At 48.8% G+C, this 12,356-nt stretch overlaps 1 protein-coding gene and 1 non-coding gene across 2 annotated transcripts in view; one reads left to right on the top strand and one right to left on the bottom strand.

Moving 5' to 3' along the window:
• Positions 1–12,356, top strand: part of LOC144485857 (uncharacterized) — a 34,358-nt gene that overhangs the window by 17,796 nt on the left and 4,206 nt on the right. The window contains exons 8-10 of the mRNA XM_078203932.1: positions 61–208; positions 4,088–4,916; positions 10,642–10,747. Of these exons, the coding sequence (XP_078060058.1) occupies positions 61–208; positions 4,088–4,916; positions 10,642–10,747 (1,083 nt within the window). The remainder of the gene's footprint in view (positions 1–60; positions 209–4,087; positions 4,917–10,641; positions 10,748–12,356) is intronic.
• trnac-gca (transfer RNA cysteine (anticodon GCA)) lies at positions 10,561–10,632 on the bottom strand. The gene has a single exon. It is a non-coding gene; the product is annotated as a tRNA-Cys (tRNA).

Here is a 12,356-nt window from a genome sequence, read left to right as displayed (position 1 = left end):
CTGATGAGAAACCACAGCTCTCACTGTGGGACTGGGTTCAAGCAATCATCTCAACTCACTGTACACCAGCGCACTCACACTGGGGAGAGACCCTTCACCTGCTCCCAGTGTGGGAATGGATTTGCTCACTCATCCACTTTGCTGACACACCAGCGAATTCACACCGGGGAGAAGCCGTTCACTTGTTCCAAGTGTGGAAAGGGATTCAGTCAGTCATCCAATCTGCTGAGACACCAGCGAGTTCACAAGTAACTATTGTGATTGGATTTTGCTGTTTTCGTGTTCAGACTGAATCATGTACCTTTGGGTCTGTTTCTGCTGAATTGAAAAGTGACTCCAGCTCTGTTATAGGTGTTGATATAATTGGTCTTAGAAGGGGAGGATTTGGGGTCAGGAAACTTGCACAAAACATCAGATCAGGATTGGATGGAATTGCACAATGTATTGTAACCTGAACAGCAGAGAATTTTGAACATGGAAGGAAATAGCACCATTTTAATTATCTAAAAGTCGCGAGATTTGAGGAAGATTCCAGTAGATTGCAAAGTAGCAAATGTAACTCCTTTATTCAAAAAAAGGAGGGAGGCAAAAAGGAAACTAAAGACCACTTAATATAAAACCTGATGTAGGGAAAATATTAAAGCTTTATTAAAGATATCATGAGAATGAGAAAAATTCAGACAACCAGAGAGAGTCAGCACGGTTTGAGAAAGGGAAATCATATTCAACCTATTTATTGGAGTTCTTTGAAGGAGTCACATATACTTTGGATAAAGGGGGTCGGTTCGCTCAGTTGGCCGGGTGGCTGGTTTGTGATGCACAGCGACACCAACAGCACAGGTTCAATTCTCGTGCCAACCAAGGTTATTCATGAAGGTGCCGTCTCCTCAATCTTGCCCCTCACCTGAGGTGTGGTGATCCAAGATGATGAAAGGTGTGGATAAAGCAGACGTGGAACGGATGCTTCCTCTTCTGGGGCATTCTAGGATGAGAGGTCATAGCCTTAGGATAAGGGGCAGCAAAGTTAAAACAGAGTTGAGGAGAAACTGCTTCTCCCAAAGGGTTATGAATCTGTGGAATTCGCTGTCCCAAAGGGTGGTGGATGCTGGGACAGTGAGTAAATTTGAGGAGGAGTTGGACAGATTTTTAATTGGTAATGGGTTGAAGGGTTATGGGGAGAAGGCAGGAAAATGGGGATGAGGAGGTTATCAGCCATGATCGAATGGTGGAACAGACTCGATTGGCCGAATGGTCTAATTCTGCTCCTATATCTTATGAATTTATGATCCTCAGGTTAAGTGACCACCAGTCAGCTCTCCCTCTCAAGGGGACATCTGGGAGATGGTGACTTTATATATTGGATAATGGGGCAGCAAAGGTGAATGTACTGTACTTAGATTTCCAAAATGCATTTGATAAGCTGCCACATCAAAGCTTAATGTGGAAAATAGAATCTCTGTGTGGGGGTAATATGGCATGGAAAGAAGATTGGCAAGCTAACGGGAAACAGAGTTGGCACACATGGATCTTTATCTGGTTGGCAGGATGTGACGAGTGGTGTGCCAAAGCGATCAGAACTGGGACCTCTACTTTTAACAACTTATATAAATGACTTGGATGCAAGCATGGTCGCTAAATTTGCTGAGGACACAAAGGTAGAAAAGTAAGTGTGAAGAGGATGTAAGGAGGCCACAAAGGGATGTAGATAAGTTCAGCTAGTGGGCAAAGATTTGGCAAATGGAGTATAACGTGGGCAAATGTGGAATTATCAATTTTGGCAGGAATTCCTGCCAAATTTTTAAAAAACGTTAAATGGTGAGAGGTTGCAGAGCTCTGAGATTCAGAGGTGTCCTAGTGCATGAATCACAAAAGGCTGGAATGCAGGTACAGCAAGTAATCAGGAAAGTTAATAGAATGTCATTGTTTATTGTGAGGAAATTGGTTACAAAAGGAGTGAGTTTATGTTTCAGTCATACAGGACACTGGTGAGACCACATCTGGAGTGTTGTTAAAGTATTGAACTCCTCATTTAAGGAAAGATGTAAATGCATTGGAAGCAGTTCAGAGAATGTCTACCAGACTAATACCAGAAATAGGCAGGTTGTCTTATGAGGAAAGATTGGAGAGTCTAGGCTTGTATCCACTGGAGTTTAGAAGAGTAAGAGGGGCCTTGATTGAAACCTTTTAAGTTTCTGAGGGCTATTGACTGGGTTGATGTGGAAAGGATGATTTTTTTTTTCTTGCAGGAGAATTTTGAACAAGGAGACACTGTTTAAAAATGTGTTTAAGACAGAGGTGGGGAGAAGTGTTTTCTCTCAGAGGATCATGGATCTTTGGAACTCTTCCTCAAAAGGCAGAGGAAGCAGAATCTTGGAATATTTTGAAGACAGAGCAAGATAGTCTCCTGATTAACAAGGAGATGGAAGATTATTGGTGAGGGTAGTGGGCAGGAATGTTGGGTTGAGGTTACAATCAGATCAGCCATGATCTTATTGAATGGCGGAACAGGCTCGAGGGGCCGAGTGGCCTCCCCCTGTTCCTAATTATTATGTTCGAATGGGTCTGTTTCCATTGCTGTTAATAAACAACAGTCCATTTATAGGTGTTAATATTGTGGATAATAGTCAAATAAATTGGCTTTGTGTCAAACACATGGTGCTGTGCCTTTTTAATATCTCTAATACAGGTTCGTCCAATGATGTGCGGGTTAGGTTGATTGGCCGTGGTAAAATTGACCCTGGTGACTATGGGAATAGCAGGGTCATTAAGTGGGGTTACGGAATCGGGCCTGGGTGGGATTGTGGTCAGTGCAGACTGGATGGGCTGAATTGCCTCCTTCTGCACTGTAGGGATTCTATAATTCTAGTCTTGTAATAGAATGGGGCGGCACGGTAGCACAGTGGTTAGCACTGCTGCTTCACAGCTCCAGGGACCTGGGTTCAATTCTGGCCTTGGGTCAGTGTGTGTGTTGAGTTTGCACATTCTCCCAGTGTCTGCATGGATTTCCTCCGGGTGCTCCGGTTTCCTCCCACAGTCCAAAGATGTGCGGGTTAGGTTGATTGGCCGTGCTAAAATTGCCCCTTAGTGTCCTGAGATGTGTAGGTTAGAGGGATCAGTGGGTAAATATGTAGGGATATGGGGTTAGGGCCTGGGTGGGATTGTGGTCGGTGCAGACTTGATGGGCTGAATGGCCTCTTTCTGCACTGTAGGGTTTCTATGAGAACATTGTAACTATGTTAATATATTTCCAGGCATCGTTATTCCGATAGAGAAGGAGTCGATGTCAACTCTCTGTAGAGCAATCCAGTCAGACCCATTGCCCCTCCATCTACTCATTCTCCTGCAAGATTATTTCCTTCAAGTGTGCCTCCAATTTCAGTTTGAAATCTTTAATTGCTTTCGTTGCCACCAGATCCGTGGGCATCCAATTCCAGATCATGATCACTCGCTGACCCCACTATATCTCCAACCAAGTAATGAGTGCTGCATATTACACACATTTGAACAGGAAGTGATGAGCATAGATTGGTTAACCAACATGAATTGGCACCTTTAGGAGAATTGGGAGGGTGTATAGTGGGATACAGCAGGGTAAGAATAGTGGGGAAAAGTAAAGAATTTTCTATAAAAACTGGGATTGTCTTTTCTGAATTTCTAAGTTGCACTGACAGTGATGAATTTTGGAAATTCGTGTTACAGGATATCAGAAGAGGATTTCCAGACAGAAATCTCAAAACAAATACTCATGGTGATCTGACAGATTAACTCCATTCATCGGGACCTGGACAACATCAGCCTTTGGAATCTACAAAGAGAAATATTTGTCTGTTCTTCTGCTTCAAGAGATTTCAACCATAAATGTGATTGGAAAAGCATGGACGCACATAGATCGGAGTGAGAGCGTTCCAGTGAACTGACTGTGGAAAAAAACTCCAACACAGCTTGAAAAGACAGCACCAGTCACATTGGGGTGAGACCGTTCGGGTGTTTTGTTGTGGATGAGGCTTCAGCTGACTGTCAAACTGGGAGAGACACATGGACACCAGCACCATGGAGAAGCCGTGGAAATGTGGAGACTGTGGTAAAGGATTCAATTTCTCACACCAACTGGAAACTCATCGATGTAATCACACTGGGGAGAGGCCGTTCATTTGTTTGGAGTGTGGGAAGGGATTTGCTCATTCATCCTCCCTGCAGACACACAAACGAGTTCACACAGGGGAGTGGCCATTCACCTGCCCCGAGTGCGGGAAAGGATTCACAAGTTCATCCCACCTGCAGGCACACAAGCGAGTTCACAGCGGGGAGAAGCCATTCACCTGCTCCGATTGTGGGAAGGGATTCAGTGAATCATCCAACTTGCTGATGCACCAGCGAGTTCACACCGGGGAGAAATGGTTCACGTGTTCAGAGTGTGGGAAGGGATTCACTCAGTTATCCCACCTGCAGACACACGAGCGAGTTCACACCGGGGAGAGGCCATTCATCTGCTCTGAGTGTGGGAAAGGATTCAGTAATTCATCCAACCTGCAGAGACACCAGCAAATTCACACCAGGGAGAGACCGTTCAGCTGCTCCGAGTGTGGGAAGGGATTCACTGATTCATCCTATCTGCTGATACATCAGCGAGTTCACACTGGGGAGAGGCCGTTCATCTGCTCTGAGTGTGGGAAGCATTTTCCTTATGCATCAAATCTGCAGAGACACCAACGATTGCACACTGGGGAGAGACCATTCACCTGCTCCTATTGTGGGAAAACATTCACTCAGTCATCCCACCTGCAGATACATCAGCGGGTTCACACTGGAGAGAGACCATTCACCTGCTCTCAGTGTGGGAAAGGATTCAGTAATTCATCCAACCTGCGGACACACCAGCGAGTTCACACTGGGGAGAGACCAGACTCCTGTTCCACGTGTGAGAAGGATACAATCGATCATCTAATTGGCTGACACACCGGCGAGTTCAGCAGTGATTACTGGGATTGGATTCTGCTGTTGTTAATGACACCCAAGACTGAACTCTCTTCATTCTGATAGTTTGGGTTTGTTTCTGTTGATGTTTATAATCTCTGTAACTGGACTGGATGTTTAATATTCTGGAACTTGGCTTGTTTTACCTTGTGACCCTTACTCTTCTAATAGAGTATCTTTCTTTGGTCTATAGCAAATAGTGATTTACTTGTAATTTTTTTCAACTGAGTCAGAGCAGAGGAATAACCTCTCCCCAGTGTGAATTTGCTGGTGCACTGTGAGGTGAGATAATCGCCTGAACTCAGTCCCAAAGTGAGAGCACCTGAACGGTCTCTCGTCAGTGTGGACAAGTTGATAGGATATCACTTCCCTGGAACTTTTACAGCTCTTCTCGTAGTCTGGGCAATTAACAAAATCACTCAAGTGTGAATACGTTTGTGTGTCATATGGTGGGATGACTGAATGAATCCCTTTCCATCTCTGAAGCGTTTGAACAATCTCCCCCCAGTGTGAATATGTCAGTGAGCCAACAGGTTGGCTGATGGAGTGAAATCAGTCCAATACACAGAGCCGGTGAACGGCCTCTCCCCGGTGCACGATGAGCTTCCAGCTCAGACGGGTAACTGAATCCCTCATCACTGTCCTCACTCTTCCATGGTTCCTCCCCAGGATGTTTATATTTGTAGCTCCTGAGGCCAGATGATCAACTGAAGCCTCGTCCACGCAGAGAACAGTTTCATCTACTGTGAACAATGCTTTTTCCTTCAATGTTTAAAATCCGAATGATAATCAAGTTACCGTTAACTGGGCAGCTCCGTCAGATCCAGATGTGATGTTTGTTCGAAGATTCCTGACTGCAAATCCTCCGCTTCTAAAACTCTGTGACACTGAATTTAAAAGAAAAAAAAAGTGAGAGAGAACCCACAAAAACACAAAGGCAGGTTGTGAAATTGAGCTGAATGAATCTGGTAATTTCTGGGGCTGGCACTAGGAAAAAGTGACCATGAAAATTCTGGAGTGTCATAAAAACCCAAGTGATTCACTGATGTCCTGCAGGGAAGGGATTGAATGTCACCCATTCAATAGGATCATGGCTGATCTGACATTCCTCATGTCCACTTTCTTGCCCTTTTCCCGTAACCCTTGATTTCCTTACTGTTCAAAAATATACACAAGGGCTTTGCCCGCTCAGCTCTCTGTGGCAAGGAGTTGCAAAGACTCTCAACCCTCTGGGAGAAGAAATTGCTCCTGATCTCAGTCTTAAATTGGCACCTTTTATTCTGAGACTGTGCCCTCTGGTCCTAGACTCTCCCATGAGAGGAAACATCCACTCAGCATTTACCCTCTCAAGTCCCTTAAGAATTCGATATGCTTCAATGAGATCACCTCTCATTCTTCTAAATTCCAATGAGGAGAGTCCCAACCTGTTTAACCTTTCCTCATAAAACAATCCCTCCATAACGGGGATAATCCAAGTGAATCTACTGTGAACTGCCTCCAATGAAATAATATTTTTCCTTAAATAAGGAGACCAAAACTGCTCACAGTCCTCCAGATATGGTCTCGCCAGTACCTTGTACAGTTGCAGCAAGACGTCCCTACTCATATACTCCAACCATGGTGGCACGGTGGTTAGCACTGCTGCTTCACAGCGCCAGAGACCCGGGTTCAATTCCTGGCTTGGGTCACTGTCTGTGTGGAGTTTGCACATTCTCCCTGTGTCTGCGTGGGTTCCCTCCGGGTGCTCCGGTTTCCTCCCACAGTCCAAAGATGTGCTGGTTAGGTGAACTGGTCATGCTAAATTCTCCCTCAGTGTACCTGAACAGGCGCCGGAGTGTGGTGACTCAGGGATTTTCATAGTAACATCATTGCATTGTTAATGTAAGCCTACTTGTGACAAATAAATAAACTTTACTTTAAATAAGGGCCAACATTCTATTAGGCTTCCTGATTACCAACTGCACCTGTGTGCTAGGTTTCTGTGTTTTGTGCAGAAGTCCCCCAAGTCCTGTTGTGTTGCAGCTTTACAGTTTTTTCCCCATTTAAATAATACTCCCCTGATCTCCCTTCCAAAATGAACAATTTCACATTTTCCCACATTATCATAGAGTCCCTACAGTGCAGAAGGAGGCCATTCAACCCAATGAGTCTGCACCAATTCTCTCACATAGTATCTTACCCAGAGCCTCTCTCCCACCCTATCCCCATACCCTCACATATTTACCATGGCTAATCCATCTAACCTACATGTCTTGGGACACTAAGGGGAAATGGCCAACCCACTTAATCTGCACATCTCTGGACTGTGGGTGGAAACCAGAGCACCTGGAGGAAACCCACACAGAGGAAAGCTGCTGGATTATCATAAAAACCCAAGTGGTATGCTGATGTCTGTCAAGAAAGGAAATCTGGCACCTGGTCTAGATAAGAATCTGGGCACTGAGTGGAGACAGAGAGAAGTAGAAGGGGCCGGGGTGAAGGAGAGGGATTTTATACATCTAGAACTCAATGAGAACGTTGACAGAATCTCCCAAACCCTCAACCTCCACCACCTAGAAGGACCAAGGTAGCAGGTAGATGTGAACACCATCACCTCCGAGTTTCTCCCCCCACAACTCGCACACAATCCTGACTTGTCTGACATCCAGTACTAAAAGAACTGAAACTTCGTTCATATAAACACTGGGAAGACTGAACCCATTGTCTTCAGGCCCCACTACAAACTCCACTCCCTCACCAGCAACTCTATCTTCCTGGTAACTGTCTGAGGCTGAACCAAACTGTTCACAACCATGGTGAAATATTTCACCCCAAGATGAGCTTCCAACCACATATCCACATCATCATCAAAACCGCCTATTCCCATCTCAGTGATATCGTCCGATTCCACCCCAGTCTCAGTTCATCTGGAACCCTCATCCATTCCAATGTGACGTGGAACTCAAGGGAATGGAACTGACCAAATTGCTCCACAGAGAGTTCAGTAAGTCTCACAACACTAGGTTAAAGTCCAACAGGTTTATTTGGAATCACGAGCTTTTGGAGCACTGCTCCTTCCTCAGGTCACTCACCTGATGGACTTTAACCTGGTGTTGTGAGACTTCTTACTATGCCCAACCCAGTCCAATGCCAGCATCTCCACATCATGGCTACCACAGAGAGTTAGCATGGATTTAAGTTGCCAAATGCATTTCCTTCTATGTTGTAATCTCTGCATCACTGGAAATTGATAAAGCAGCCACACTGCTGTATATTTCAAGACAAAAAATATGGGATCATAAATAACATATCTCTCTCCCATACAAATTTACAGTTCATTTAAATGTTAGCCCTCTTCTGGGAAAACTGAATTGTGAACATTGGGTAAGAGGCTCCCCTATTAGCCAGATAAACTGAGGGAACTAAAAGATGTCAATGTCTTTGAGAGAGAAACAAAAATATACCTGGGCCTAGTCCTGTTCCTGAATCCGGTCTTCATCTGTAACCTTTCCAGAGTCTGCAGCCTCCCTGGATTCACTTCCTTTCCCATCAGTTGCTGCAAGTCCCCAATTTCCCCCAGAATGAGAAAAAAAATGGAAAGGGGGGGGGGGGGGGGGGTGGAGGGAAGAAAGTGTTTTCCTCCCAGATGTTGCCCTCTTTTTAGGTCAAACCAAATAAACAAACTCAGATTAAATCAGGACAAAGTAAAAGGGGCAGCTCCCCAAAAAGGAGGGGGAACAGCCCGAACAGAAATCAAAGTACAAAGGAAACTTAAAAACATCAAATTAAAATGTGATTATTAGGGTCAATAATGCACCCCAACCCCTGCGGTGCCCAGCGGGCACGGAAGGTGTCAACCGCGCCCGTGGACACCGCATGCTCCCTCTCCAGGGACACCTGGCCGCGAACGTAGCCGCGGTAGAGGGGAAGACAGTCAGGATGGACGGCCCCCTCGATCGCCCGCTGCCTGGACCGGTAAATGGCGCGTTTCGGCAGGCCCAGGAGCAGGTTCACGAGGAGGTCGCCATCCCGACCCTCCCCTCTCCGCACCGGGTGTCCGTAGATCAGGAGCGTGGGACTGAAGTGCAGACAAAACATCAACAAAAGGTTCTTCAGGAAAACATAAAGGGAGTGCAGCCTAAGACACTCAACATAGACATGGTCCACGGACTCCACAAGGCCACAGAAAGGGCAGTCTTCGGAGCCCGTGAACCAGTGAATCCTACGGTTGTGCGGAACTGCTGCATGCATCACCCTCCACCCCAGGTCCCCGACGTAATTGGGGGAGATCCCTCCGCAGAGGGACCTCCAGCGGGGACCTCCGCCGCCCGGCGGCAACAAGGCCCGCCAAGGTGTATCCGGGCGACAGGCGAGGAGGCAGTAGTGGAGGGTGTGCAGCAGCAGCCCGCACAGGAAACGCCTCCGCGCGGTAGAAAAAGGCACGGAGGACATTTCCGCGAGGCGGCTCAGGCTGTGGGGCACCTCACCCAGGGGGGGAGGGGGGCTGAGGCTTTGGGCCAATGTGGAATTCCGCCCGAACAGGGGAACGCTCGGGCGGGATCCCACCGCACGCCTGCGCTGCCTCGGGTTTGCGTGCAGTTTCGGGGCCGAGCACGACCGTCCTAAGGTCTAGGATGGCTTTGGCCGCGTGCCGGACGGACGTCCCCGCGCGCTCAGCCAGCACACGGGGACTCATCCAGCCCGCTCCTCCGCCATCGAGCACGTCCCCGATTCTGGTCACCCCAGCGTCCGCAGCCCTCCTCTCCGTCAGCCACCTGAAGTTATATGGCTGGAGGAGCGGATTCCTGACGGGGGAGAGCTGCGTCGCGAGGCGACCTTGTTCCAGACAGTGAGGAGGTCCTGGTAAAAGACGGGCAACTCCTGCAGGGTGGTCGAAGCACGCCCCAGTTCGATATGCAGGAGCTGCACGTCATAATTGAGGCCGTGCCTCTGGCGGAAGAAATACGTCGCCATGGCACACCATTGTGGAGGGGGCTCAACGTAAAGGTACCTCTGCAGGGCCTGGAGGCGGAAGGCCGCTATCTGAGTGCGGAGCCACACCAGACCTTGTCCGCCCTCCTCAAGCGGGAGATGCAGAACCGCAGCAGGGACCCAGTGCAGTCGATTGTCCCAGAAGAACCGCAGGAGGGTTCTCTGGATATCGGCGACAAAGCCAGGGGGAGGGGTCAAAGGGACCAGCCGGTACCACAGCATGGAGGCGACCAGCTGGTTTATGACGCGAACTCGCGCCCCGTAGGACTCAGGCGGGCGGAGACTTTGGCCTCCAGCTCCCGCCAGTTCGCCGGCCAGGATTCCTCGGCTGGGCAGAGATGGGCCCCCAAGTAGAGGAGGTTGGTCCTGCTCCAGGTGAAAGGCCTGAGCTCCTCCGGAAGGGGGTCCGTCTCCCAAGGACCGACAAGGAGTCCGGAGCACTTGGCCCAGTTGATCCTGGCGGAGGACGCGGCGGAGTACACCGCCTGGCATTCTCGCACCCTCCGCAGGTCAGCCAGGTCCTATTATTACTCATTGCTGCAGTTACAGACACTGTACTGTGTAAGGGTGGGTTTTATGACTTTGATTCTTTCTTGCTAAGATGAAGATTAGATAGGGGAGCGCCCAGATTTGAACTGGGGACCTCTTGATCTGCAATCAAATGCTCTACCACTGAGCTACACCCCCTCATGCCAGAGGAGGAGGTTTTGGTCTGAAGCTCATTGGACAACATCCGTATTTTGACGTCACAATGCAGCCCTGCCTGAATCAGCCAGGAGGAATCAGTCTCTTCCGCGATGACGTACAGGGGTTCCAGTGCGCAGGCCCGGGCGCGCGGACACGGGAGCCCCGCCCCCACCCATTGTTCCCCTCCCCCTCCACCTCCTCGAGCCAAGGTTTCCAGGCAACCGACTGATGGCTCCGGCCAGAGCGAGAAGTAACTCGTTGATCGCCCCCTGCCCACGGCCCGGGACTGCGCATGTCCAAGGGAGTGGGGAAGCTGCGCATGTGCGAGGGAGTGCCCACCCCCTGACCCTCATGTTGAGGTATTGACCAATGGGAAGAGTTGGAGGACCGGAAGGACTCTGGTCCTCCAGCCAATCAGAGCCCCCCATTGTCTGAATGCGGAAGTGGACAATGAGCTTGTTCAGCTGCTCATTAAGGCCCAGCAAAGCTGCTGCTCTCTCTCTTTGAATGAAGATTGAGCTTCAGACAGAGTCAAACTTCCTCCTGTCGTCCAGATCTGTGAGTGGGAAAGATTGGATTGTCCAGCCAGTCCACCATATTGGCCGTTCGCTTTGCGTGTTGGCCAGTATAGTGTGCTCCAGGCAGGGGGCGGGCAGAGGATAAGGAGTTCAAGGCGGGCTTAATGCGCGCCTTGCGGTGAGCTTTTGGAAATGTGGCCGCTGGGAGGAACGCCTTGGTCGGCGTGAAGTTTCTGTTTCAAGTGCTTGGGTTCGTGACTTGTGCAAGAACTTTTTGTTTCGGCTGGGGCTTGTTGAATGCTGCTCTTGCTGGGATTCCTGTGCCTTGAAAGGTGTGGCCCAGGTAGATGCAATCTCGGAAGACCCAAGCCAGGGAGGAGCCATTTGGGAACTATGGTTTCGGAAGGTTCAGCCGCGGAAGGTGTGACCCCAGACGGTGCAGCCCCAGTGGGTGTGATTTTGGAAGTTCTGGCCCGGAGTGGTGGACTTTGGAGGACTGTAGTTGAGCGTTGTCGACTTCGGACGGTGGAATGTTGATGGGCGAAGCTCTGGAAGGCGATGCCTCCGAAATGTTTCACAATTGTATGGTTGTTCATGGATTGTTTGTTATTGTAATATGTGGTTTTTCTGTTATGATAGTTGGTGGTTTGTTCCGGCCCCCGTCTATTTTCTTGCGTTATTTGTGGCCTGGGGGGCATCCCCCCCTGGATGGAGTCACCCCCGGGGGGTGTGACATCCACTTGGGGAAAGTTCTGGGTGGTGAAGCCCCGGACATAGTAACACCAGAGGGATTTTTATTCTCCGGGAGAAAAATTGGGAAGGCAGGCCCGAACTGAGTACCCTGGAGAGACTCTCCCACCGCCCCGGCTGAAATTCCGGAAGGAATTCCGGATTGAGTAGGTTCGGGGTGGTTTCCCCATTTCCCCCCTCCGGCTGAACATCCGTAAGGTGTAACCCCCGGATATGAGTACCACTGGAGGGTTGCATCCCCCGGCAGGTGGACAAACCCAGGGGACGGTGCCCTTATGCTTCAGTGTTTATTTTTTGTTGTGTATAGTTGTAGTGTTGTGTTAATGTTTGTAGATTTGTAGATTATGATTTGTAAATGGAGGTGTATTTTGAGGGCAATGCCCTGGAAAACTGTAATTGATGATGAACCCTTCCGAAATGGAAGGTAGTAATTGATAAATGGATGGTGTTAGCCAT

This window comes from Mustelus asterias, unplaced genomic scaffold (genome assembly GCF_964213995.1).
Source record: "Mustelus asterias unplaced genomic scaffold, sMusAst1.hap1.1 HAP1_SCAFFOLD_241, whole genome shotgun sequence".
NCBI classification, from domain to species: Eukaryota; Metazoa; Chordata; class Chondrichthyes; order Carcharhiniformes; family Triakidae; genus Mustelus; species Mustelus asterias.
The sequence above is the reverse complement of the archived record's forward strand: the minus strand, read 5'-3'. Positions and strand labels throughout refer to the sequence as shown.